This window comes from Anguilla anguilla, chromosome 13 (genome assembly GCF_013347855.1).
Source record: "Anguilla anguilla isolate fAngAng1 chromosome 13, fAngAng1.pri, whole genome shotgun sequence".
In the NCBI taxonomy this organism is placed as follows: Eukaryota; Metazoa; Chordata; class Actinopteri; order Anguilliformes; family Anguillidae; genus Anguilla; species Anguilla anguilla.
In genome coordinates this window covers 40,224,858-40,251,957 of record NC_049213.1, presented here as the reverse complement: position 1 = coordinate 40,251,957, position 27,100 = coordinate 40,224,858, and the positions used below count along the sequence as shown (strand labels likewise).

The 27,100-nt window shown below is 45.0% G+C and overlaps 2 protein-coding genes across 2 annotated transcripts; one reads left to right on the top strand and one right to left on the bottom strand.

The window, feature by feature from the left end:
• The first annotated feature begins 1,823 nt into the window (after positions 1-1,823).
• Positions 1,824-14,627, top strand: LOC118211742 (adenosine receptor A1-like). Its single transcript, XM_035389163.1, has 2 exons — positions 1,824-3,350; positions 13,048-14,627. The coding sequence occupies exons 1-2, from the start codon at positions 3,010-3,012 to the stop codon at positions 13,712-13,714; spliced, it is 1,008 nt and encodes a 335-aa protein (XP_035245054.1). The 5' UTR covers positions 1,824-3,009; the 3' UTR covers positions 13,715-14,627.
• Positions 14,628-18,998: 4,371 nt separating this feature from the next.
• On the bottom strand, positions 18,999-26,423 carry LOC118211799 (bcl-2-like protein 15). Its single transcript, XM_035389282.1, has 4 exons — positions 25,727-26,423; positions 23,307-23,422; positions 21,956-22,174; positions 18,999-20,274 (listed from the first exon to the last, which is right to left on the bottom strand). The coding sequence occupies exons 1-4, from the start codon at positions 25,836-25,838 to the stop codon at positions 20,254-20,256; spliced, it is 468 nt and encodes a 155-aa protein (XP_035245173.1). The 5' UTR covers positions 25,839-26,423; the 3' UTR covers positions 18,999-20,253.
• Between the last annotated feature and the right edge of the window lie 677 nt (positions 26,424-27,100).

The following is a 27,100-nucleotide window of genomic DNA, read 5'->3' as shown; positions in this document are numbered from 1 at the left end:
ACCTTTCCCACTCGCTCTGTGAAGGCTGTCAGCTCTTCGTCTCCTGGGGAGACGAAGAGGCACACACACCCCCGCCCCACAACCCCCCCAACCTCCCCAACCCCCCAACCCCCCCATGGATGCCTGTTGCCATGGAACCACCCTTTCCTCCAAGATCTGTCCCTAAAATCTGTACAGCTCATATGCCACGAAAAATATGATTTATGAGGCTCGGAAATTATTGATCGTGGAATTATTTAGATGTGTTTTTTTTTAGGTTGGAGTATTAATTGCAGGAAACAAGCCATTTCATATACTGGACAGTTAAGGTGCACTGCATGTAAATCTTGCAGTACAGAACACCACTCAAATGCTGGCAAAAATGAATCATAAAAAATAAATCTTTCAAGTGCATCTGTTGTTAATAGGTACCCTTTCCTAAAAATGAAAAAAAAAAAAATAAATAAAACATTGTACATTTGAAATGGAGATAAATGTCAGATGTCGTTTTTTTCCATTTGCACTGTACTACAAATATTGATTTAAATGAACTGGCAAACGTGATATAACTTTCGACTGCTGGGCTCCTGTGGAATGACCCCTGGCTTACTAATACCTGCTCCACTCAACCTGAGCATCTCAGCACTAAGGCTGCTCAAATGAATTCATATCAACTGCAGAGAGGATTTTGGCATGTGACATACAGAAATCATTATTCAGTCACAATGTCAGGATGTCACAATGTCAATGTCAATGTCAGTGTTAACCATATCACAAATAAATAAATTAATCACCTACAATTTTTACGCTCCGTTTTCCATTTCAGACTCAGCAAGAAGTCCACAAATAATATCACTCATGAGAGCTATGTAGTGTATGTGTACATTGATTTCATTATTATTATTATTATGTGGATTTCCTCCCAGACTGAAAGACATGCGTGCCAGGTTAGATATAATCCTGCCATCGCCCTTAACCAAGGCATTGGCCTCAGAACTGGAGTTGGTCCCCGGGCGCTGCACTGTGGCTGCCCACTGCTCCTAAGTAGCTAGGATGGGTCAAATGCAGAGAACAAACTACCCAATGCGGTCAATAAAGTGCAACTTAAACTTTGTTTGTTTTTTAAATTTATTTTGATGGTGATTATTTATTATTATTATTATTATTATTAGTAGTAGTAGTAGTATTATCATCATCATCATTATTATTATTATTATTAAAATTGGTAATTGACTGTACATTCGCCAACATTAAGTGATATCAGAAAATCCGAATAAATATATTCCTTTGTCTCCTCAGGAAATCAAATGCAAATCAATGCATGACGTTACTGGTTATCCCCTTCAAATAATCCCTACAGTATACAATTACTAAAGCTCACACAACCTCCACTCCACCCACCGGTGATGAAAGGAATTAAAATCACGCTCTTAATTCAAAGTGCAAATCTGTGTCCCTCGTATGTAGTACTGCCACACTAAGCAAGTAAAATTATTGTAGTTCATAAGCTTAGCCTATCTTAGTATATCCTGTAATGCGGCCACATCCCGCGTAGCAGGCGTGTCCTGTTGTTTCTCTTGGATGAGAAATTAAGCCGCGTACTCCATTAAAAGTCTGCACTTTGGGATAGGGGAATTGCAAAATGTGCACAGTTTTCTGAAAGGCCAAACATGACTACAAAGCCATCTACCAAAGCCTCGAAATTATTACCAACTCATAAAATGCAATGTCTAACCTTTCCTTAGCCCATCCAAACATTAGGAAAAGCATTCACAAAGTTACGTGTCCACGCTATTATGTGTCTAGACTATAGTCAGACTCTTAACATCGTCAGCTGTCATTCACGGTAAAAGTCACGCTTAGTATGTACCGGTCTCAAAATTGAGCCGTTATTGGGATTTTCACTACCGCCATGTAGGCACCGTTATTAACTCTACGTCTGTGGGAATACGGGAGGCGACGTGGACCGCTTGGCTGCAGTACCTTTTTTTAAAGCAACAACCCGCATTGCAATTTGGGCCGGGACCATGTTCCCCTTTCGATTCATCACCCCGACACACGTCATACCTTCATCAGACGTGGTTGTCCAGACGAACTCTTGCGCAATGTAGAACGGCAGAAGTTCAGTAGAAAAACGCGGCCATGTGATTCCCGATAAAGCATGCGTAAGGAACAGACCCAACAGTATAGCCCAAAAAATCTGGCGGCGCGGCAAAGCGTACCGACAGCGACGTCTTGCTGGGACGTTCAGAACATTTTCATTCTTTTCCTGGGAACACATAACTTGAAGGACACGCTGGTAATACACTTAAATATTCCAAAGGGAAATACAAGCGGGAATAATTATTCAAAGACGGGCTGGGCAATCCGAAATACAACCTGATTGGGATACAAAAGAAGACGGGCTACATCATAATAAAAACTGAATGAATGGACGAAGGAAAGGGGAAAGGAAACCGAACACTAATAGCCGCAGTGTGTTCGTTTCATCAACTGGAAAACATTCCGGAAAAAGCCGAATGAAGTGCTTTAGCCACGAAAAAGCGTTTTGTTTTAAATGCGCGGCCGGGTTTCTGCGTAGGTTTTTTTTGTTTCTCTATTCAAGGTGACACGGCGCTCACCTCGAAATCGGAAAACCGTGTGGGGTTTTTTTGGTTGTTGTTGATGATACTGAACCGACTCCTTCGTGAGCGACTACGAATGAAGTGCCGTGTCTGAAGCTGAAAGGTGACATATCTGTACAAAATGATTGCACACCTTTCAAGATAGCATAGTCGACGGACATATTTTGACTGGATCCCCGACCAAGTCTTTTATTTATTATTTATTTTTCAATTTTCATTAGTATGCAAACTATGCCCGTTCACTGGATTTTACGAAGAACTATTATTTCCCATCGCAAACGCTTCAAATGACATTCGTGGACTTGCTGACTGAAGACAACTGAAATGCTCATTTTTGCAGATCTCCAAGTTGGGATACATTTAGGAATATAACCCACTCTACCGTTTCAGAGACAGAAGCGCAAGGATGTCTGGAGGTCTGTCGTCAGCACAAGCGCTCTACATCGGTATGGAGGTGGTGATCGCCGTCTCCTCTGTGATAGGAAACGTGATGGTTGTCTGGGCTGTTAAAATCAATCGCTCGTTGAGAGACACAACTTTTTGTTTTATCGTTTCGTTGGCCTTGGCTGACATTGCAGTTGGGGCTCTCGTCATTCCCTTGGCCATAACTATCAGCATTGGACTGAAGACTCACTTTTATAGTTGTTTACTCGTGGCTTGTACGGTCCTGGTACTGACGCAAAGTTCCATCTTAGCTCTCCTGGCTATTGCAATTGATCGGTACCTAAGGGTCAAGATCCCCGTGAGGTAAAGTAAAAAGACGTCTTTTTATACTAAATGTATTTACTGTTTCTAGCTAATGATTCCAACACCAAACACGGGAACTGCCGTGATTGCATGCCTTTGCTTTCATTTAGCGTCTTATCCAGCTTCTTACAATGAATGCATGTGGAAGGGTTGGTGGGTTCTATACAGTAATAATGAATGGTTTCCTGACAGTTTTAAGGTGAGTCATAAAACTAATCAATAAAACTGGTGAGTAATTCTTAACAAGATACTGCAAATACGTATTGTAACATTCAACGAGCTTAATAAAGAACGCACTCAACACCGGGATGTATTAATTCATATTTGGAAAATAGCATGAAAAAACCTACAGGGTCAACTACAGTGTGCTTAGCAAACCACGGAACTGCATTACTGCAGGACCAGCTACCCAAATCTGTGAAATAAAGATGAGCTGCTCTCCACTTGTATTGCAATCTTGTAGTCCTCGACCCGAGGTTTAAACTCCAGCTAAGCACACTGTAACTGACCCACACTGTTCACACAGCGTAGCCTACAGTACACGTGGTCCCTTGTTTTCGTTACACCTGGGTGTTTATTGAAAACATCTCCATCCGGAAAATTAACTTGGTACCACCAGGTCAGAAGTTACCAAGTGCTGAAAATGGTCATTCCGTAGGATCTACAACACTGTACAAAGGCATCAGGAAAACTGAGAGAACGGATACCCAACAATTAAAATTGAGAGAACTATAACCTATTTGTCATATTGACAAAGAGCTGAAATATAACGGTTCTCTCATTTAAAAAATCGATAAAGTAGAATTTATAAGTACATGCGTTTTAATGTTTACTTCTCGTTCTCTCCCTTTGGACAAATTAATTAGAAAATATCCATTCAGTTTAAGAGGATAGTTCATTTATGTGGTCAAAGCCAAGAGGTTGAAACGTCGTTCTCCCGCGAGTCTTGTGACCTTCAAGAACAAGTATCTTAAAGCACCACTTTCAAAGCAAGCACCTTCAGAGCAAGCAGGGCCGGCCCGTGGCATAAACGGTCTATGCGGTTGTTTAGGGCCACAACCGCATGGCCACGAGGACGATCCAATGTTTATCTAAGGTAAATAACGTTATTTTCGCAATTGGGTTATTCATCCCCTATCGCGGAACTAGCGGTATAAATTTTCTGTATAAAACGGAATGGCCACAGAGCATTTCATAACAATGTAATGTATGAAGGATTTTACAATTCGAACCCCCCCCCTGCGCGACAGAATCAAACACAACATCCCCCCACCCCCTGCCTGACAAAATCCAACAGCCCCCCCCCCCCCCCCCCCCGACCTAATCCAAAAGCACCACCCCCCACCCCCCACCCCCCCACTTGGACATATTTGCTTCGGCCCACCAAAATCCTAGGGCCGGCCCCGAGTGCAAGTATTATTTAAGAGAGTATACACACCGGGAAGCCGCGAAAAGCAACGTGCACACTCACGATCTCTCCCCTGTGCTCGTTACCGTTGGAGAGGCATCTTATAGAGATGCAAATTTTACATCACAGCTGCGTTCCGTGCTGTTAACTCCATACGCGTCCCTCGCCGAAGGAGTGAGCCACAGGTTTCTGAAAGATGAGGAAAAAAAAGAGAAAATAATGGTTGTATTAATGTGACTCAAAGTCCTCAGACTTGGCACTGAAAGTTAATTTAATTTTCTGGGAACCATACCACTTACTTAAAGGTGTAGAGTGAAACATTCATAATCGATGAATGGTTTACAGGAGGAAGGAACACCAGGACACAAGGATATTACCCCTCCTCTTTTTGTTGGACAGAGCTGGGAATGTCTGGTGATTTAACGCCCGGGCCACTGAATTCTGACCTTGGCTACTACATGTAAACAAAATTATTTTCAAGTAGATTCTTCCCTCCACATTTATACATATTTGTACAATTTCCCTTCCATGTTTTTCCACCACTTTTAGACCAATCATTTCTTGATTCACCCAAAATGGAAATCTATCAATTTGACCAGTGACTAGTTCTCTAGGTCCCATAATGCTTTGGTGCAGTCACACCTTTAGAGAGAAAGGCTGATTACATTTTTTGTAAGTAGTGAGAGATCATGAATCATCATCACTAGAGTCATAGTGGTGTTTTAGTGCATGCAGGAGTCATTAGAGTGGTGTTTTAGTGCATGCAGGAGTCATTCGAGTGGTGTTTTAGTGCATGCAGGAGTCATTAGAGTGGTGTTTTAGTGCATGCAGGAGTCATTCGAGTGGTGTTTTAGTGAATGAGCAGCAGGAGTCATAGAGTGGTGTTTTAGTGCATGCAGGAGTCATTAGAGTGGTGTTTTAGTGCATGAGCAGCAGGAGTCATTAGAGTGGTGTTTTAGTGCATGAGCAGGAGTTATTAGTGTGGTGTTTTAGTACATGCAGGAGTCATTAGAGTGGTGTTTTAGTGCATGAGCAGGAGTCATTAGAGTGGTGTTTTAGTGCATGAGCAGGAGTCATTAGAGAGGTGTTTTAGTGCATGAGCAGGAGTTATTTTTGTGGTGTTTTAGTGCATGCAGGAGTCATTAGAGTGGTGTTTTAGTGAATGAGCAGCAGGAGTCATTAGAGTGGTGTTTTAGTGAATGAGCAGCAGGAGTCATTAGAGTGGTGTTTTAGTGAATGAGCAGCAGGAGTCATTAGAGTGGTGTTTTAGTGCATGAGCAGGAGTCATTAGAGTGGTGTTTTAGTACATGAGCAGGAGTTATTAGTGTGGTGTTTTAGTGCATGCAGGAGTCATTAGAGTGGTGTTTTAGTGCATGAGCAGCAGGAGTCATTAGAGTGGTGTTTTAGTGCATGCAGGAGTCATTAGAGTGGTGTTTTAGTGCATGCAGGAGTCATTAGAGTGGTGTTTTAGTGCATGAGCAGGAGTTATTAGTGTGGTGTTTTAGTGCATGCAGGAATCATTAGAGTGGTGTTTTAGTGCATGAGCAGCGGGAGTCATTAGAGTGGTGTTTTAGTGCATACAGGAGTCATTAGAGTGGTGTTTTAGTGAATGAGCAGCAGGAGTCATTAGAGTGGTGTTTTAGTGCATGAGCAGCGGGAGTCATTAGAGTGGTGTTTTAGTGCATGCAGGAGTCATTAGAGTGGTGTTTTAGTGCATGCAGGAGTCATTAGAGTGGTGTTTTAGTGCATGCAGGAGTCATTAGAGTGGTGTTTTAGTGAATGAGCAGCAGGAGTCATTAGAGTGGTGTTTTAGTGCATGAGCAGCGGGAGTCATTAGAGTGGTGTTTTAGTGCATGCAGGAGTCATTAGAGTGGTGTTTTAGTGAATGAGCAGCAGGAGTCATTAGAGTGGTGTTTTAGTGCATGCAGGAGTCATTAGAGTGGTGTTTTAGTGCATGCAGGAGTCATTAGAGTGGTGTTTTAGTGCATGCAGGAGTCATTAGAGTGGTGTTTTAGTGCATGAGCAGCAGGAGTCATTAGTGTGGTGTTTTAGTGCATGCAGGAGTCATTAGAGTGGTGTTTTAGTGCATGCAGGAGTCATTAGAGTGGTGTTTTAGTGAATGAGCAGCAGGAGTCATTAGAGTGGTGTTTTAGGGAATGTTGGCTCAGCACAGTGCAAACAGGTTGTACCTGCCACCCATAATAACTCAACCCTTTATTAACTGACATTAGATTGCAGTTTCCTTCTTTCATTCAGTACCTGTACTGTATATAATCTGTTTCCAGGTGAACACACAGCTAATGACCATGGTCCCATTTCCATTCAGGCCAAGTCACATGACACAAAGATTTCAAAGGCAGCGTCTCATTCTTGACAACTATGAGCATGCTGGCTGAACCTTATGCAAACACATAATATTTACATTTTTCCTCGTTTTTGTGTGAGAATGCATTTGTCTAAAAATATGGCATGTAATGAACTCACTGTTGTCCCTGGCCATCACCTTACTGACAGGAGGCAATTATGCCGTCAAACTCTGTTCCTTAAATTATATTTTATTCAAGATTATTTCCAGTCACATAGTTTGCATCTTACATGAGATGCACTAAACTACCTGAGAACAAATGACTGTACTGAATGAAAACGGTTGGCTTTTCTTCAGCGTACTTTCTGTGAATATCAATTTTTATGCCTCAAAGGGCAGCTACACTCACAGAAGAAAGGGTTCTTTGTCTCGTCCTCAAAGGGAAACCCATTTTAGTTTCTTATGGAACCCTCTTTGGTAGGTGTGAAAGCTCCCAGAGTGAACAATTTTGCCCGACAAAGAACCCTTGAAGTAGACGGGGTTCCTCTATGGAGACACAGGAGAACCCTTGTACTGGACGGGGTTCCTCTATGGTGACACAGGGGAACCCTTGCACTGGACGGGGTTCCTCTATGGAGACACAGGAGAACCCTTGCACTGGATGGGGTTCCTCTATGGAGACACAGGAGAACCCTTGCACTGAACAGGGTTCCTCTATGGAGACACAGACCCTTTTGAAACCCTCTCTTCTGAGAGTGTAGAGTAGTACAGGCACTTCTGGGCTGTCTTTGGTGCCCTTTGACACTGATAAGCCCTGAGATGGAATGCTAGTGTGGTGCTGACCAACAAATTATCATATTAAACAAAGCATTAGACTAATTCTGGGAAAGCAAGAAAGAATGTCTAAATGCCCTTTCTAGAATAAACACAGATAGCACTTGAGACGCTGTTTAAATAATTTGTCACGTTTGCAAAGGTCAGTCCATAGCAGAAGCTGGATGATAATATTTATAATAAACATGCATTTTTTAATTTGTCAAGCAGTTCTCAGACTCAAAGTTCTTCACATGGTCATAAATCGTTATAAAACCTGAAGCTCAAAAACAGATACAATAGATAAAAGACATAACAATAATAAGGACAACTTTAGTTAAAGAGACCAATAATACATGCTGCATCATGAATTAAAAGCTATTTTAAGGGGTGGGTCTCTACAAATGAAATGCTAACAGTGTTAGCGTCCCCATCTGGGTGACGGAGCATATGAAGCAGCGCTGGTTAAGTCCAATGACCGCAGCAGTGGAGTGACAGAAGTGAGAAAGAAGCTGAAGGATAGATGGAGGACTTTTAGGATTTTCTAGGCGTTGAGCATGGCTCATCCACAGAGCAGCCCGGCTGATCCACAGAGCAGCCCGGGTCATCTACAGAGCAGTCTGGCTCATCCACAGAGCAGCCTGGCTCATCCACAGAGCAGCCTGGCTGATCCACAGTGCAGACTGGCTGATCCACAGTGGAGACTGGCTGATCCACGGAGCAGCCTGGCTCATCCACAGAGCAGCATGGCTCATCCACAGAGCAGCCTGGCTGATCCACAGTGCAGCCTAGCTGATCCACAGAGTAGCATGGCTGATCCACAGAGCAGCATGGCTGATCCACAGAGCAGCATGGCTCATCCACAGAACAGCCTGGCTCATCCACAGAACAGCCTGGCTCATCCACAGAGCAACCTGGCTCATCCACAGAGCAGCCTGCCTGATCCACAGAGCGGCATAGCTGATCCACAGAGCGGACTGGCTGATCCGCAGACTGGCTGATCCACAGAGCAGCATGGCTAATGCACAGAGCGGCTTGGCTGATCCACAGAGCAGCCTGGCTGATCCACAGTATGTTTCTATGGAGCCAGTCCACGTTCTGAAGAATGTGGGGGGATAAGCGGTGACTTGAAGGGGTCAATTCTGAACAGTCTGCATGCTGCAGTCTGCTGGGAAATCTATAGGGGAGGTTAGTCAGGGGGGCTTTACAGCAGTCCAGCCCAGTCCAGCCCAGTCCAGTCCAGCCCAGTCCAGCCCAGTCCAGTCCAGTCCAGAAGGTAGGGTATGCAAGCTCTATGATGATAGCAGTCTGCTTCAAGCTGCATTTCCAAAGCGGGGAAACTTAAATTTTTTTAATTTTTTAGATTTCTCACCACAGAACTATAAGTGTTGATGTAATCTGATAAAAGGTAGAAACCTTTACTTCAAAGTAGCTCCGTTTCAGTTATAGCCTCAGTCCCCTAAGACATGCAGGCAGTTAGTCAACAGTAACTTATGATTTTGTTCTGTTTATAAAAATGACAAATCACTGGAATTTAGCTCTAACACAGTACATATTTTCCCTACTGGGCTCACATAAGCACTTAAGAGTGGATTTAGCATGTACTTAACACAGGGGATTTTCTGTGTACAGTAGCACAGGCTGTGTTGTGTGCACAGCCCCACCAGACCCTCCGAGTTACCGGAGCACCACTTGATTCGTGAGCATCGATGGTTCCTCGACGCTGTGACTGGACCAGCGCGCTCAGCCGTACAGGTTGACATTTGAAAGTAAAATTTGAGAGAAAATTTGGGCTGCACTACGAAGATGATGAGATTATGGCAAAGACATACAGCCGGCGGTACTGAACAGGAAGTGGTCTGCCTCCCGGGCTAGCGCCTTCTGTGCTACGCTACCAGAAACCTGCCTGCAGCCGTCAGCAGATAACACCCAGCTGTAGCTACAGTGAGCCTCGTGTCTTTAGCACAGCAGATCAGTTATTCAACCTTCACATCTCGGTACGGTCTTGTACCATTTGACATGTCTTCTGGAAAGCAGCAACTTGGATTCAGTTTGCATTTGTGCTATATTATAAAACAGGCAGGTATCGACATTGACCAACAGGGCCAGAGAACGACTGCTTATCGATATCAGCCCCGGAATTCCCATATGAATCGAATCGAATAGAAATGCTCATATTAAGTAAATATCCTACATTGATTGTTTTTTTTTTTTGTTTTTTTTCTGGGTGCGCATCATTCAGCCGTAAGACACACTGCGAGCAGTCAGAGGCCCTTCAGCGGGGTCAGCGCAGTGTCTGAATATAACGGACGGGGCGCGTCCCCCCATTCATCAGCAGGCCTCTGGAGCACCGCTGCTAGCTTTGCACTTGGGGAGGGGGTGGTTCTATTGGAGCTGGAACACCCCCTAATGACCAACAAAAAAATAACATAGTAAATCCCTAATTTCAGCAACATTTCCTTCTTCCGCGGCAGCCATTTTGGAACAGCTGTGAACGGTCGCTAATTGAGAAATTTGCTTCGTCTCCCTCAGTCAGTGCACTGCTCATTTGAAAAGCTTGTAATTGGCTTGTAATGCAGCTAATTTGCCGCACGCACATCCGTCACCAGCACTGGCACCTGTACGTCGCGGTGCCACAGAAAAACCGCCAAGCGGTCGAGCCCAAAACCACTCTCAAGAACAGTCAGGTTTCAGCTTTACACCACAGATGCCAGCGCATATGGGGAACATCAGCACTGTCAGCTGAAGCAGCCAGAGGAGCATAGTCAGAGCTCACTGGCCTTCTGCGTTTGGGCTTTTCCCCACTGTCAAATTCCCCACCTAGGGTGCAAGAATCGGCCTCCTACAGTCAGTCTAGACTGCTCTGCAGAGCAGTCTGAACCGGGTGAGTGTAGGAGGCCGGTTCTTGTCAAACATTTCAGGAAGTTGGAGGACGGTCATATGGTGCAGAGCACAACTTGCGCAAGTTCCACCCAGCCTGGTTTCTGAAAGAAATGCTGTCAATTCTGCATCTGACTTTGAGGCTTATTTCTGCGCAACTGAAAAATCACAAAATGCTTTTCGTTGTGAAACGCACAGGCCTACTCAGCTATTTGCCGTATCGGTATTTATTTATTTTGTTTTCATTTGTTATTTCACTCCCATGTCACCCTCCCCCTTCTCTCCTCCACCCAGCTACCCACCCCCCCCCCCCCCCCCCCCTCCGTTAGCTTAGCTTACCTGCCCCTAAAACCTGATTCGGTGCAACTTCTTCCATTTTGGCTTAGCATATTTGTATTACATTAGTTTTTTTAATTCAGTAAGGTACATCATAAGTTGTCAATCAAGTCTGTATTTTCTGCTCTTGTCATCTCTCTGGGACCCATGCGTCCCCCCTCTAGGGAATTACTGCACTTCAGCCCCTTATCTTTGTGCATGCGTTTGCACTGTAAGTCACTCTGGATAAGGGCTTCTGCTAAAGTGAAGCAGTTGGGAACCTGAGGTAATGGAAACAGTGCCGTTGCGACTGTGAAGACTGTGATACCATCAGAGTTTGCAACGCCCTATTTTCAGTTCTGATGTCATCGTGATGTATCACTCTCACTGGTTATAATGCTATCAGATGATTGTGCACTTCGAGCATTAGTCGCAGTTTATTTAGTCAACTTGATAGTGTCGCTAGCCTGTGAACAGTGAAGCTAGCTAGTAGTTTAGAAGGCTACCTAGCAGTTGTGAATTACTCTAGGTATGTAACTTTAGCTAGCTAGGTAGATACACATACAAACCTAGCAAGCGAAGTACTAGTTGGCTTTCTAGCTTGCTGTTGTGGGTTACTGAAAAAAAAATCAACTGAAACCTCAAGTTGGCTGACGTTTGTTTGTTTAAAGTATTGTGGTTTTAGTGTAGCCTACAGCTGTTTAATGCTAGATAATATTTTTCATTAACCCACAACAGCAAACAACTGCTTGGGTCGCCCTGTGTATTATTACATAAAATGTGCAACAGTCTCTGTCAGAAAGAGAAGCCATATACCAATTTACAGACTAATTTGTCCAATTGCAGATACCGTTGAGGATGACTTGAGGATGACAATGAGGATGACACTGTGCAACCTGGAGTCATACAAATACTATATTTTCAAGTACAATATTTGCTGTGAATTCACATTTCTCACATGCAATTCACACCTGGTATTATCTATCTTTTTTTTCACTGGGGAGAAAAAAAAAAAAAAAATTGGGAGACAAGCAGCCAGGACGGCCAATCAGCTGGTTAAGCATCAGCCTTGAGAAATCCGTAATGGTCGACCTCTAAAAGAGAGGTCGTGTTTTTTATGTGTTGCTAATTAAACGTAGAGGTGAGAGCAAGACCCCAGTAAACTGAGCTTATTACGCCTCAAGGCCCTCTCTCCAGCTAATTGATCTCAGGTTCTTTGTGTACAGGATATTTCATAAGGCCGTAAAATGACGCGGTTTGGAATTGTACATTTTTATTGAAACTCTTCTAGGCCGTTAAACTTCAGAGACACGGTGCGGCTTGTCAGCCATTGCTCGCAATTCAAGTTTGACAGCTTGACTTATAAAATCCACAGACTGGCAAAAAAAGCAGCTGAACAGGTTATTTTAGTCCAGGCCACGACTGAAAAGTGCTCGATACGAATGGAGAGCACGACTCGTCTCGCTCTCACAGAAAGGTTAGCTGGCCCAGGGAACTGTGGTCAGCCGCATTAGCGCCCAGGCACGCGACACGCTAGCTCCGAGTGCGATTACTTCTGCCTTCGCGCGATGCGGCTCGACCTTTAGCCAGTCTTCATCAGGCATGCGGCGCGTGCTTGTGCAGTCCTTGACCCTGTCCCCTTTGGGTTGGGCACCTGAAATGACCCTCTCTTTCTGTTCTCACCCCCACCCGCCCTTCTGTTCTCACCCCCCCCCCCTTCTGTTCTCACCCCCCCCCCCTTCTGTTCTCACTCCCCCCACCCTTCTGTTCTCACCCCCCCCTTCTGTTCTCACTCCTCCCCCCCCCGTTCTCACCCCCCCTCCTGTTCTCACCCCCCCCCTCCTGTTCTCACAACCTCCTCCCTTTTCTCACCCCCCCCCTTCTGTTCTCACCCCCCCGTTCTCACCCCCCCTCCTGTTCTCACAACCTCCTCCTTTTTCTCACCCCCCCTCCTGTTCTCACCCCCCCCCCTGCAGCTATAAGCGGGTGGTGACCCAGCGGCGGGCCGGGGCGGCGGTGGTCCTGTGCTGGGCCGTCTCCTTCGTGGTGGGCCTGACGCCCATGCTGGGCTGGAACAACCTGCACAGCCCGTGGCAGAACCGCTCACAGGACGGCGACCTGGTCATCACCTGCCGCTTCGAGAACGTCATCAGCATGGACTACATGGTCTACTTCAACTTCTTCGGCTGGGTGCTGCCGCCGCTCGTCCTCATGGTCCTCATCTACGCCGAGATCTTCTACATGATCCACCGGCAGCTCAACAAGAAGGTGTCGGCCAGCCACGCGGACCCCAGACGCTACTACGGCAAGGAGCTGAAGCTGGCCAAGTCGCTGGCGCTGGTGCTCTTCCTCTTCGCCCTCAGCTGGCTGCCTCTACACATCCTCAACTGCATCACGCTCTTCTGCCCCGACTGCCGCAATCCCATGATCCTCCTCTACGTGGCCATCCTGCTCACGCACGGCAACTCCGCCGTCAACCCCGTGGTCTACGCCTTCCGCATCAAGAAGTTCCGCACGGCCTTCCTGCGCATCTGGAAGCAGTACGTGTGCTGCCGGGACACGCCCCACATCAGGCCCCGCCCCAGCGAGCGGCTGGACAGCCTCATCCGCCGGCACCAGCAGCAGCACGACGACGACATCTGAGGCTGGAGGACGGACCTGGGGGGGGGGGGGGGGGGGGGGGGAGCGGATGCCAGGGTCCCCCCTTCCCTTCTTCTGTCCCCCCAATGATACGTTTCCATGATAAAACGGAGCCGCTTCGAATGTAGACCGTGACATTGTGGTTATTGCGGCTCTCGCTACTCTCATTTCATTGGCTATGAATTCATGATGTCATGCGTGTACATGGGAAGGACATATTTAAAGAGAAACTGTGTGTGTGTGTGTGTGTGTGTGTGTGAGAGAGTGTATGTGTGTGAGAGAGTGTATGTGTGTGTGGTCTACCTCACTTATACAAAAATAAAAGTATTACATGTAAGCTTTGACAAAATTAGGGCTTAAAAATGTAGGCTAAATGTTTAGCAATGTAGCAATACGTCATTTTGTGACGCCTCGCTAGTCAAGTAGTGCAGTCCGTTTGTAGTGACAAGGCGAATTCTGTTTCCTCTATTTCCTGTGAACTCTTAATGTGAAGTCCAAGGCCTTAATTTTCAGCTTCAGGGTGAGGGCTGCTGGGAAAAAGCCGATGAAGAACTGGGAGTGTGGATTCACTGCTTATCTTACGTATCTACCGACCCGACCCCCCCCCCCCCCCCACTAAATTATATGGTGCACATGGTTCAAGGGCTGGATACCTAACAAGCATGGATACTCAACTCTGGCCCTCCAATCCAAATCCGGCCCTGGTTTTCTATTCCCCCAGGTAATTAACTGAACATTTAGTGCCACTGATCAGCCAGACTGTGTTCACACCTGACTCCCAGGTAAAGGGAGGGTGGAAAACCAGGGGCTCTCGGACCTCGAGGGCCGCGATGTGAGTGACAGGGCTATACAGGAATGGGCTCGTTTGCACTGAAGGACGCAGAGGATACAGGATGAAGTGTTGGGGGGAGGGGGGAGGGGGGAGGGGGGAGGGGGGAGGGGGCGCGGCGGAGAGTGTGTGGGGGAGTGTGTGGGGGTGGGGGGGATTCATCCAGCTGTTTAGTCAGATGGAGACGTTCGAGTTCACACACTCCATTCCTCCCCCCCTCCCCCCCCCTTCTGGCCGTCCAATCAATACAGCCGCAGCAGGCGGGGAAGCATGGCGAGCGTTTTACGAGCTCCTCCATCGATCTGCACCGGGTGGCAGCGTCCCCGCGCGACTTCCTGCTGCAGGAGGAAGTGCAGTCATGCAGCGCAGCGGCTGGAGGAAGCCAGCGGGGGGGGGGGGGGGGGGGTGTAAGGGACAAACAAAAACAATAAAGACCCAAACAGGCTGGAAGCAGATCCTCACTCACTCATTTCCTCCCTCTCATCATCACTCGGGTCCCCATGCAGCCGCCGCTCTCCACTTCCGCTATAAAAACACGGGTTACAAAGATGGCCGCGGCTGCTGGACTCAAACTGGGCCCTGTCTGGAATCACACGCGCCGCAGCGCATCGCGTACGCGCATTTCTGAACAGGCAACTCGCGTTCTCTCTGCCTCCACCTGTCACCTGCGCCTCCCCCGGACTCAGGGGACGAACAGCGCTTCTGTGTGAAGGTGAAACGGAGGACGCGTGTCCCAGGGACAGCTCCCCAATCAGAGTTATTTAATAAAGGTGGTTTAACGTAGTGCTGTAACCCTGTCCTTTCTGTCACAACGCACCCCACACTCTGGCTCAATGCTGTATTTATTCTGACAATAACCCCTGAAAATTTAATATACGCAACTCATGTTTTGAAGCATAAAGCTTCAAACAGATCCTAATGTATGCATATTGTGTGTGACTAATGTAGCCCATTACATGTGCACGCATACAAACACGTGCACGCCCACAATTCATATATATTATCCAAGTCATCACAAGACTGTACCTGCCATACCTGTACATAAATATACTATATAATACACACACTAATATATTTATAAGTCATTCCACATTTATCATGTCGGAAAATAAAATAATATATATATTTTTTAAAACACATTAGAGATGTACAGACGGGAATCGCAGCCGTAGTTTCCGTGTTTTTTAACGTTTCCCTCGCGGCGGGGTGCGGCCCCGCTCGGCTGACTAAAAGCCGCCGCCCTCCGCGGGTTTCGGAGCGGGCAGCGCCAGCGCGGCTGCCATCAGGCTCCCCGCCCCGTGCCAACGTAGCGTCTTCCTTCGCCCGCCCAACTGTTTCGGCGGGAAACGGGAAGCGTGCTGCAGGGCTGGCACCTATTTTTATACAGCCTGACACCCGCCAGCGCCCAGGAAACGAAACGCCAACGTCGCCGCCAAAAAAGAAAGTCTGCGCCTTCCACCTTCCACTCTTTTTTTATTTTTAAATTTTCATTTTCGTGCGGGCAAATGCGCTGTCTACAGGGTCAGGCAGCCTGGATTCAAATCATTCTGTCTTTTAAAAAAGTGACAGTTACTGGGTTTAAAAAATAAAAAAAAATACTGCAAAGAATTCTCAAGTCTCTCACCAGCCTAATGAAACAGTCCACAGAGAGAAGCGTTTCAGTAAAAATGCTAATATGTTATTTTAGCACTGAAGAAGAGCACAGACAATCTCACAATACTGCCGGAACACATTATCATAGCCTCTTAACAATTGGCAATTCATTTCTGTCCCCTGTAGCAGACATGAGTCTCTGGTCTTAGTCTCAAGATCCATATATTCTGCTCTGCTGAAACCTCCACCACAGGGACAATTCAATACAAATGAAATGAATAATATTTTCACTGCGACAAGTTATTTCCCCTCATTCAGGACACTTGTATTATGCCAAAAATGTTGGAGTATGTGTTTTCTGCTCAGGATATCAAGCACATCACATTGCCACACCGCCACAGAAACATTATGATATAGGTTAACTTTAAGATGCCTCATAGTTTCACACAGAAAGTAGTCAGATGGGCAGATCTCACTGTTTGATAACCAACTTCTGCGTCAGTTTCAGTTCACAAGTCTTAATTTATGGCGATTTCCTCTTTCATCTGCTACAGGAAACAAACCTATAAACAAGCGCCTTGGCGAGCAAGGCGATGTAATCTGATGTTTGAACAAGTTTTCACTCCTATCCGTGGGCAGCACCTCCTGGCACAGAGATTAGCCTAGACCACACCGGCCTGGCCGCTCTCCAAAGCCCTTTCTCAGGACGGAGAACACGGACAAAAGGAGAAGAACGTGTATGCCTTGGTTTGCCTAGACTAACCCCCCCACCCAGACCGCCCGCCCCCCCCCCCCCCCCCAAATCACGGGAAAGGTGACCTCTCACACACGAGTGCTGCTTCTGTGCTCCATAAATAGAACATGTTGCGGAACTGTGCCAGTCAGAAGACTTATACTTTTATTCAGCTAAGCAACGAGAGTCTTCACAACCCCCTCCTCGTAGGTGGGGGCTCTCAGCCTAGTGAGAAATACTGTGACACATCCCGCCTCTGTGATGTTATCTAATATTTACTATGCAAGTCATTACTAACATGGTAAAACTAAGTCAATAAAACTGAAAACTACCCTTATGACAGTTATTCACATTTTCAAAAGCAGAAGACAGCTCACCCTCCTTCTATATTCTTTGCTTGGTTTAAACAGGTAGAAAGTGAAAGTAACAGGTAGAGAAGGGAACACAGTTCAAAGGTTGCCATAACCCCCAACCCTGCGTGTATTATGTTTTTCCATAACAAAAACATAATACACGCAGGCCTATTTTTCTGAAGGGTTGTGCCAGGTGGCAATTGAGTCTAATACAGACTAACAGGAAGTCTAGCAGATGGTGTTATATCGCCCTCTAGTGGTTACAATGAAAAAAGGATCTGCTTGACATAGCCAGGCCCAGAGCCATAGATGGCTATGTCTATGGCTCTGGCCAGGCTCAGACCGCTGTTGAATTCAATGCCACAGAAAGAGACCAGTTACAGTGCAAGTCAACACCGAGACGAGATGGATAACTAAAGTGCAAATCAAGATCCAGACCAATTCAACACCCAGTTCAAAGCAATGTTAGCCTGACTGAAGACCATTACTGGAGTCATCTTAGATAATGCAACCACAAAACATGTCCGAATGTAGCCTACTGTGTTAAACAATTTCAAAAGACAATACGAGTCGCTGGTGATTCAATAAGGAAAACGATTATGAATAGCCTCTGATAAGACAGACACCGACTGAGCTAGTGAAATTTCAAGTGCATTCATTCCATGCAAGAATTAAATTAGTCACTCTCAAATTAGTCACACCAGAAGTACTACCGACGGGAGAATTGTAGTTGTGAGATAGGCCCATTTGAAAATCAGTGTCTAAGGTATGGACACACATTTAACTCGTAATAACACTCTCCATCAACGCTTTCGTTCGTTTTTTTTAGTTCTTGGTTAATGCCGTGACTCAACTAAGAAACCCACAAGGCCATGAGGTTTGTTTGCACTCTCGCAGCTAGATAATAAACAACTGCAGTGGCCTGTAACTAATGAACACGAATTTATGTAGCTAGTTACTTTCACCACAGAAGGTCTTTACCTTTCGTTGCAGTCTAACTTGCTAATTTAGTAGAGCTAAGCTAGTAAAGCTACAGTACGTATAGCCAAGCTATGGCTTTCCTTACCTCAACATGTAGAGTGAATCCGGAAGTACTTCCAGCGGCCTGTTGATCTTGCAGAGCGTAGTGCCAGGTACGAAAGAAACGGAATAATAGGTAGGCCTAGTTGGTGCGATTTCGGTGTCATGACAGCGGTGGATGAATGGTTGTAAATGACGTGTAGTGTGGTTCACAAGGTTAATTGAACGTTCGCTCACGTTTTATTGCAAATTAAGTGTCATTAGTTGACGTTGCTCTCAGGCGCCCAGTTTAGTAAACTAAACAACTCATGTTCACTAATATTTCACTATATTTGAGCTATACCAGTTTATTTTGAAGGTGACTTCTCTTATTTAGACACTACTGGTCTCGGGAAAAACAAGATTTTTAATCGGGATACTGGGCGTTACACAGAACTCTTCTTTCCAAGCATTTTATAACAAAAAGTGTCTTGGATGGAAAAAAGATGTTGCAATGAAAACATTTTCAAAAATATAACTTATTTTATTCTTATTGAATGTACCATATAGTGTAGGTTTCAGCACAGTCGACTCTGATTATAGAGAATACGACCAGTCAGGTGAGTCCCCTACAGAGGACAAAAATGATGCTGGGTCTTAAAAGGATTAACAGATAGCTTGAGGTCTATCAAAATGTAAAATGACTGAAAACACCATAGATGTGCATTTCTAAATTAAATATGATGTTGATACAGGTCTCATTTACAACACAACACAGTGTGCACCTCTGCTCTAGTTTTATTAAAACAAGATTTCAAATAACAATTGATACACAGAGAAAGACAAATACAAACCATTAACATGCTAAAATAGCTTGGTCAAACTCCAAGGAGAACGATAAGGTGACACAGACTAAGACCCAAATGCTTCTCTAAGAAGGCCTACTGTGGAATGTAATTTGCACAGCCTTCGTCTGGCTAACTGAAGTTCTTTCCTATGACATGGCAGTAAAATGAAGCATTGCAAACTTCCCAAACGAGAAGTGTCTGTAAAACAAGCCTCTATATGAACAAGACTGGCCAATACAAATGAGACCACTTCCACCGTGCTATTTCACAAAGTACAATTCATGAATCTAACTTATTAATTTAAAAAAAATGAAAAGTCTAAACTTCCCAGTCACTAAACTAAAAGCGTGATGTTACTGACAGCAGATTGGATTGATTTCATGAGGTCTAATGTTGCGGATGAATTTACACAATTAGCCATTAGAGCAGTTAAACATGTAATTAGACCAGTTGTATTCAACTACAAAACTCTTCATTCTCTAAGTGCTGGTTTGGTGAATTTGGGACACTGAACAATATTACATATCACCAGTATGTAATGCCCTGACAATGTACTACAGTTTCACATCAAAATTAGATAGTAGCCCCCTAGAAACCGAACCAGTGTTCTTTCTGGGGCACCAGGAGTTGAGTGGACGCCCCAGAAAGGACGCATCCCTTTTCCTTCAGCACCGGAGCAGGGGTGTCCAGTCTTACCCCGAAAAGCGGCAGTGTGGGTGCAGGAATTTTTTTTTTTGTTTTAGCCCACCACTATGACACCTGATTTAACCAACAAATCGTGGTCTTCGGTCAAGGCCCGGATAAGTGGAATCGGGTCTCTGTGTTGCTGGGCCAAAACAGAAACCTGCAGCCACGCCGGCCCTTTCCGGAAGATTGGACATCCCTGGATTAGAGCTTTTATAAGAGCCACACACAGTTTACAGTCCACTCCTGTAGCGAACCAGGCTTTGGACAGCAAAGAGGGCTGTGTGTGGAAGCACACAAAATCAAATTCACAGTCTCAATCACAGCAATGGATTTAAAAAAAAAAGCTAGTCTTTGTAAACAGGTTCAGTTCCCATCTCCTTTTGAGTTACAGCGAAAAATGACAATTGAGATTTTTTGGCTGGGAAAAATGTTATTCCTGAGATTTCAGACACCAGACGTGTTTGAAGAACTTCCCCAAAATCCGCTGAGGTGATGAACTCTTACTGAGAGGCGACTTCATCCTGAAAACAAGCAAAAACACTGTTGCAAATACTGCTCACGGATTCAGCGACATACATATTGAAACACTTTGGAAGGAAGGAAGATTTTTTTTCTTTCAATTTCCTGAGCGAAGAAATTAAAAGCAACCCAGAAACCACAAACCGGTTCCATGATCTTATTTACTGAAACTGATCCAGCAGTTTGACCATAATTACCTTTCACCTGCAATAACTACTTTTCTCCCCGCAGGTCTGATTCATGCTAAATATTTACAGAAGTCAAGAAGAAGAGGAACAAACTTTACCACGATGACAGACGTGTGAGAAACGGGTGTCATTTAAAGGGGAACGAAAGTGATAGACGTCTCATAACCAAAACAAACTATTAGAGTCCTGCTAGAATTTACGCCATTTCAACAACATATAAGTTGTACAATATACAAGTTGTATTTACAGAAATGTACATAGGTGATGCGTTTTTAAATATGTTAAACATATTGCACAATGTGTGACTTTACTTTAAATTTACTCTTAAATTAAGGTTATAAATAAGGTTATATAAGGTTATATCACAAAGGGTATGACTGTAGTAGACTGACAGTCTACCTGAGGCCTTTATGACCAGAAACCAGCTGACTTATAGCCTTCAAGTATGCAGCTTTGCATTTCCTCATAAGGAAACCCTCACTGTCTCTCTCAGGGTGTCGAATTATGGGATGTACTTTTTGAGCATGTTGCGGCGATTGTTTCCTAGGTGTTGCCGAGTAACCCAGCATTGGACATTTACTGTCAACCTGAAAGGCTTTCCTGGAAATGCTTGTTTATGCAAAGCCTCGTGATGCCAACACATGCTCTGCAGGAGGCAGTCCACCTTCCTCTGGGTTTTTTTTCTTCTTCCTCAGTGTATTTGTCTTCCCTTTTATTTGCAAACCACGGCATCATGCGACATCAAAACAAAGGATGAGGTTTCCCCCCACCCCCCCCCCCCCAAAGTATTTTATAAATGCTGCATTTCTGTCCTTTTCAGGGTTAAGCACATAGAATTATTCCTTCCATTCCCCTGCTGGTTCTCTGCTCAACAAGTAATGACATTACTGTATATTCAGCCAACTGCCATCAATTTCAGCCGAACGCGCATTTCAAATAAAACCCGACTTCATCTGACACGCATGCAGGAAGGGGAGACGAACCACCCAGCAGCTATAAGCGAAGAGAGCTGCAGTGTTTCAACTGGTTCAGCTTTAAATTCCATTCAGCTCAAGGAGCTTCAGAAGATGTTCCACTGAGATGTGCATTAGAGGCTGACCACAATATAAATATAAACGCACCGAGACTCAGGCTTTCCTATACGCACATATGCAGGGAGCTCATTTTGGCAAGTGCTCAAAAGAAAACACATTTACTAACAAGTTAAAGTGAAGAAATTTTTCTGATGGAATCCTGGCCAATCAAGTGGCTACTCTACTACTGGCCAATCAAGTGGCTACTCTACTACCGGCCAATCAAGTGGCTACTCTACTACCGGCCAATCAAGTGGCTTCTACTACTGGCCAATCAAGTGGCTACTCTACTACTGGCCAATCAAGTGGCTACTCTACTACTGGCCAATCAAGTGGCTACTCTACGTGTGAGATGTTTCACCGCCCCCCCCCCCCCCCTTCCTGACCAATGCGCTTTCAGCACAGGATTTTTCGGAGCTCACCCAGCCGCCCTGCTGTGAGACCCAGCTGCCCAGGCGGGTGGTCAGGAAGTTGGCCATGGCGTCCTGCACGGCTCCTCTGAGGTCCGGGCACTTTTTCTTCACGTACAGCCCCAGCATGACGGAGGCCTTGAGCAGCTGCTTCTCCTGGGTCACCTCCGGCCCGTCCGCCATCCAGCTCTTACACAGGCTGTCCACGCAGTCCCCGAAGGCCGTCGCCATCTGGGGTCAGTCACACACGCACGTCACACACACACGTCACACATACACACATCACACACACACGCACGTCACACACACACGTCACACATACACACATCACACACACACGCACGTCACACACACGCACGTCACACACACACACGTCACACATGCACACATCACACACACACACACGTCACACATACACGTCACACACACACGTCACACATACACACATCACACACACACGCACGTCTCACACATACACGTGTCACACACACACACGTCACACATACACGCGTCTCGCACACACACACACCCACATGCACACACACACACACGTCACACACACACGCACGTCACACATACACACATCACACACACAACACACACACACGTCACACATACACACATCACACACGTCACACATACACGTGTCACACACACGCACGTCACACACACGCACACACGTCACACATCACACACACACACGTCACACATACACGTGTCACACACACATCACGCATCACACACGCATCATACGCACACGCATCACACACGTGTCACACACACGCATCACACACGTGTCACACACACACACACGTCACACATACACACATCACACACACGTGTCACACACAGACGCACGTCACACACACACACACACACACGCCACACACACACACACGTCACACATCACACACACACACGTCACACATACACGTGTCACACACACATCACGCATCACACACGCGTCATACGCACACGCATCACACACGTGTCACACACACGCATCACACACGTGTCACACACACACACGTCACACATACACACATCACACACACGTGTCACACACAGACGCACGTCACACACACACATCACACACACGCCACACACACACGCGTCATACGCACACGCATCTCACACGTGTCACACACACATCACACACACGCGTCATACGCACACGCATCTCACACGTGTCACACACATCACGCATCACACGCGTGTCACACACGCATCACACACGTGTCACACACACACACACACATCACACATACACACACACACACGTCACACACACACACGTCACACACACACGTGTCACACACACACAGAATATTTGTTGCCGTTTCAGGAGCAGTGAGGGACCCACCTGATCTTTGGCTGCCTTTTGGACCTTGTTTATGAGGGGCTGAATCACCTTTTCGTCGTAGTCATCCCCCAACTCTCGAAGCTTATCAGCAATCAGCACGGGATCAAACGGATCATCTGCAAACACACACATCAGCACCTGAAAATTAACTCAACATTTTGTAATGAAAATTATGTTTTTTTTAATTTGGACATATTTAACTATACAACAATGGCACAAGAGTGATGTTTCAAGGGCAAAATCAAACCACATTTATTTTAGCTGCTGGCAACATGACAAGATGTGAAAATAGGATCACACGTACTGTAAAGGTGCAAAAGTTCAAGCTGCATAATTTTAGCTGACACCTCCTCACAAGGATAACAAGCCAACATAATATACCAGTGTACACGTCTTCATAATTATTTTTCCTATTGTCTAGTTTTCCTTTTTTTAAAACTCACACAATGGACCATTTCAATTCAGACTGATTGAAATGTATACATACATATATATATATATATATATATATATATATATATATATGGTAAATGGTAAATGGACTGCATTTATATAGCGCTTTTATCCAAAGCGCTTTACAATTGATGCCTCTCATTTGCCAGAGCAGTTGGGGGTTAGGGGTTAGGTGTCTTGCTCAAGGACACTTCGACATGCCCAGGGCGGGGTTTGAACCGGCAACCCTCCAACTGCCAGACAATCGGTCTTACCTCCTGAGCTATGTCGCCCCTTATATATAATTATATATATATATATAATTCTTTTTTTTTGTCATTCACAAGATTTAATTTTTGATGATTTTCAATTACAATGTCCTGTGGAAATAATGACTTTACAATTTCTTTTTGGTATTCACCAAATGACAATTCTAAGGCAGTTGCTTGGATTTTAAAAAATATATTTAGTCCAATAAGACAGACAGATACACAGACACTCACAGACGTACAGTGATAACTTTACGACTGTAATGTAAATTGTGGAGGTCACGCAGGTACACAGATGAAGTCACCTCCAAAATTAACGCCTCCCCTGAGAAAGATAAGCAATAAAGCTTTCATAAAATAAACAACACGGGTAATAAAATGTCACTGTACCTATGTGACTGCAAACACACTATTTATTTTTCATTGGTAAGACTAAATGTAGTTCGATAGGAGCTCGCCTTTAGGCCAGAATTTGTATGGGACATTATGGCGTGATGCCCGTAGGAACAGGAAGGAAACCTTCTTGTCACTGAGTCTCGAGACGCTCTGAGACCCCGTATTCTTAACGGGCTAATTAATATTGAAGAACCATGTACTTTGCTTAATATAAATAGATATATCATCATATGACTGTGTATTCCTGTACGTAGTTTGCACATATAACCTATGCATACATAATCACGCTTTTTAAAAAATAAAGACTTATAAAGTGTAACCATTGACGTCATGACATCTACAAACAGTGGATGTGCAGAAAGCATCGTTCCGTACATCATGTAGCCTACCTTTAAGAACCGAGGTCGCTTACGTAAATACAGTGCAGGCTATACATTACATTACATTACATTACAGGCATTTAGCAGACGCTCTTATCCAGAGCGACTTACACAACTTTTACATAGTATTTTTACATTGTATCCATTTATACAGCTGGATATATACTGAAGCAATTTCGGTTAAGTACCTTGCTCAAGGGTACAACGGCAGCGTCCTACCCGGGAATTGAAACTTTCGGTTACAAGCCCAGTTCCTTACCCACTGTGCTACACTCCGCATACGACGAACCTAGCACAGTTCCAATATTAATATATCGCGTGCTCTCCCGATATGCATATTGTATTGAAGCCATGGCGCCAATGTTCATTTTTAGTTATTTTCTTACAATTGACAACCTCTCGAACTCCATTTGAATTCGGCATTTTCTATTTTCGCTTTCAATGCGCTAAAAATTCCGATATATAGGCCTAATCAACAGTTATTTTCTAGCGAAACATTAATGAGTAGGCTACTAAACACCAGATGGGTTTTTTCTTTTATGTTTGTGTGCAGAAAAACATAAAACTATCCATGCGTTTGTCTCGTAGGCAGTGACCTAACGTGCGGTTTACGAATATGTTTTACATTACATTACAGGCATTTGGCAGACGCTCTTATCCAGAGCGGCGTACAACGTTTTAATTCACAGTCACAGCGTTCAGAAATAACTTCCATTAGCAAATACGAATAAAGCGGACTGCATGGTGCTTAAACGGAACAGGGCGAAGCAGCCGAGATTTGGTCCAATTTTGCAAACGCATAAAGGAGTTAAAGGCACCGGTGTTCGCCGACCTGCGCGGAAAACAGCTGATCGTCAGTGACAGAGCACTTGTGCTTCGTTAATCATTATTATAAAGATAAAACGAGATGCAACCCGCCGGTCCGAAATAGCAGAACACCTACCGTCTCCTACACCGTCCGGCTCAATCAATCCTCGGTCCTCTATCGATCCATCTTCTTCAAAAAAACAACTAACTATAAGGCGCGTCTGATAGTCTATGTCTCTAGGGGCCATTCCTATTGATAGTGTTGAGCTGTCTATCGCCAATGCGCTCTAATGCAACGAGCAACTGGCCGTAGGCAGAAAAATATCCTACTTCCTTGTTCAACGCTGTTTATGCTGCCGTGGAAGCTGGGCGGACGGGACACGCCTTAATTACGCTTTTCAGCGGTGGGACAACGGCAGATATTTTGCTTCGGTTCGCCTCAGGAGTAGGCCTAAATTGATATTAGCCAGTTACGCACAACATGTTTTCCGTAAAAACTCTGTAGCCGGTGTGTTTTACTGGCAAGTTGCCCTGCAGCTACGTGTTTCGTTTCATCCGGCGTGTGCCCCGATTCTTGCAGGGCAAAGATGAAGTTTCAGCCGCTTGCATCAGAAAATTCCCTCCATCATTACACCGTCTAGCTCCTGAATAGCGAGTGGCAATATCGAGAGTACAGTGAACGCGGTAAGGCAGTCAGAAAGTCCGCATAGAATGTAGGCTGAATTAACAATATTAGCTAGGCCTACTTAGCAACTAAGAAATTAAAAACTACTGTTTTAAATATTTGGAGCCACGCTGTTAGCAAGACTACAATAACACGAATCCTGGACTGAGCACGTGTCCAAGCTCATTGGATAAGACTACTGCCTGTCAATTATATTCGCCCTCCCTGTAGAATGATACCGTAATAGTGGGCGTTTCTCAATGTCCAGAATGTGATGTTGGGACTTGAGTTCTTGTGAAGTTTTCTTTGGAGACCGCACTTCCAAGAACACGAGACTAGACCAGAACAGATACTGATATAGAGAAACACCCCATCTATGTACGAAGCACGAAGGGGAACCGTAAACGCATCAGGGATCTGATTGGTTTAATATGCCGAAACTGCAATACCATTGGCCGTAGACCTCAGTGCGGTTAATGCAATTTGCGGTGGAGTTTGTCCCATGCTTCAGTGGTATCCGCGCGAGTTTAGAAGTCCTGATTTCGACTAACGACAGGACTGTTTCGTTGATATATTTTTCTTTAAACCGCATACATATTTTATGTTTATATGTATGCCTTGATGACATAACGGGAAATAAGTTACGGCCATTCTGATTTTTGGATAAGTCAGCAGAACACCTCACCTGATTTGACATTGTCGAAATAGTCCACTACTAGTCAAACTTGTGTGTGTGTGTCAGTGCTCGAATAAACTGCACTGGAGCCATTGTGTTAGTGATACTGGGAATGAGACCACAGCCATTTTAAATTAAGCTGAACATCATACAGTGACTGAGTTATTGTT

What these genes read in the sequence shown, in the direction of transcription:
- LOC118211742 (XM_035389163.1), top strand. Translation starts at nt 3,010, where the DNA reads ATGTCTGGAGGTCTGTCGTCAGCACAAGCGCTCTACATCGGTATGGAG. An exon ending in AGGGTCAAGATCCCCGTGAG is followed by an intron (nt 3,351 to 13,047) that starts GTAAAGTAAAAA and finishes CCCCCCCTGCAG; the next exon opens with CTATAAGCGGGTGGTGACCC.
- LOC118211799 (XM_035389282.1), bottom strand. Translation starts at nt 25,838, where the DNA reads ATGGCCCCTAGAGACATAGACTATCAGACGCGCCTTATAGTTAGTTGT. An exon ending in GCCGGACGGTGTAGGAGACG is followed by an intron (nt 23,423 to 25,726) that starts GTAGGTGTTCTG and finishes GTGTGTTTGCAG; the next exon opens with ATGATCCGTTTGATCCCGTG. An exon ending in TCTCACAGCAGGGCGGCTGG is followed by an intron (nt 20,275 to 21,955) that starts GTGAGCTCCGAA and finishes GCTTGTTTTCAG; the next exon opens with GATGAAGTCGCCTCTCAGTA.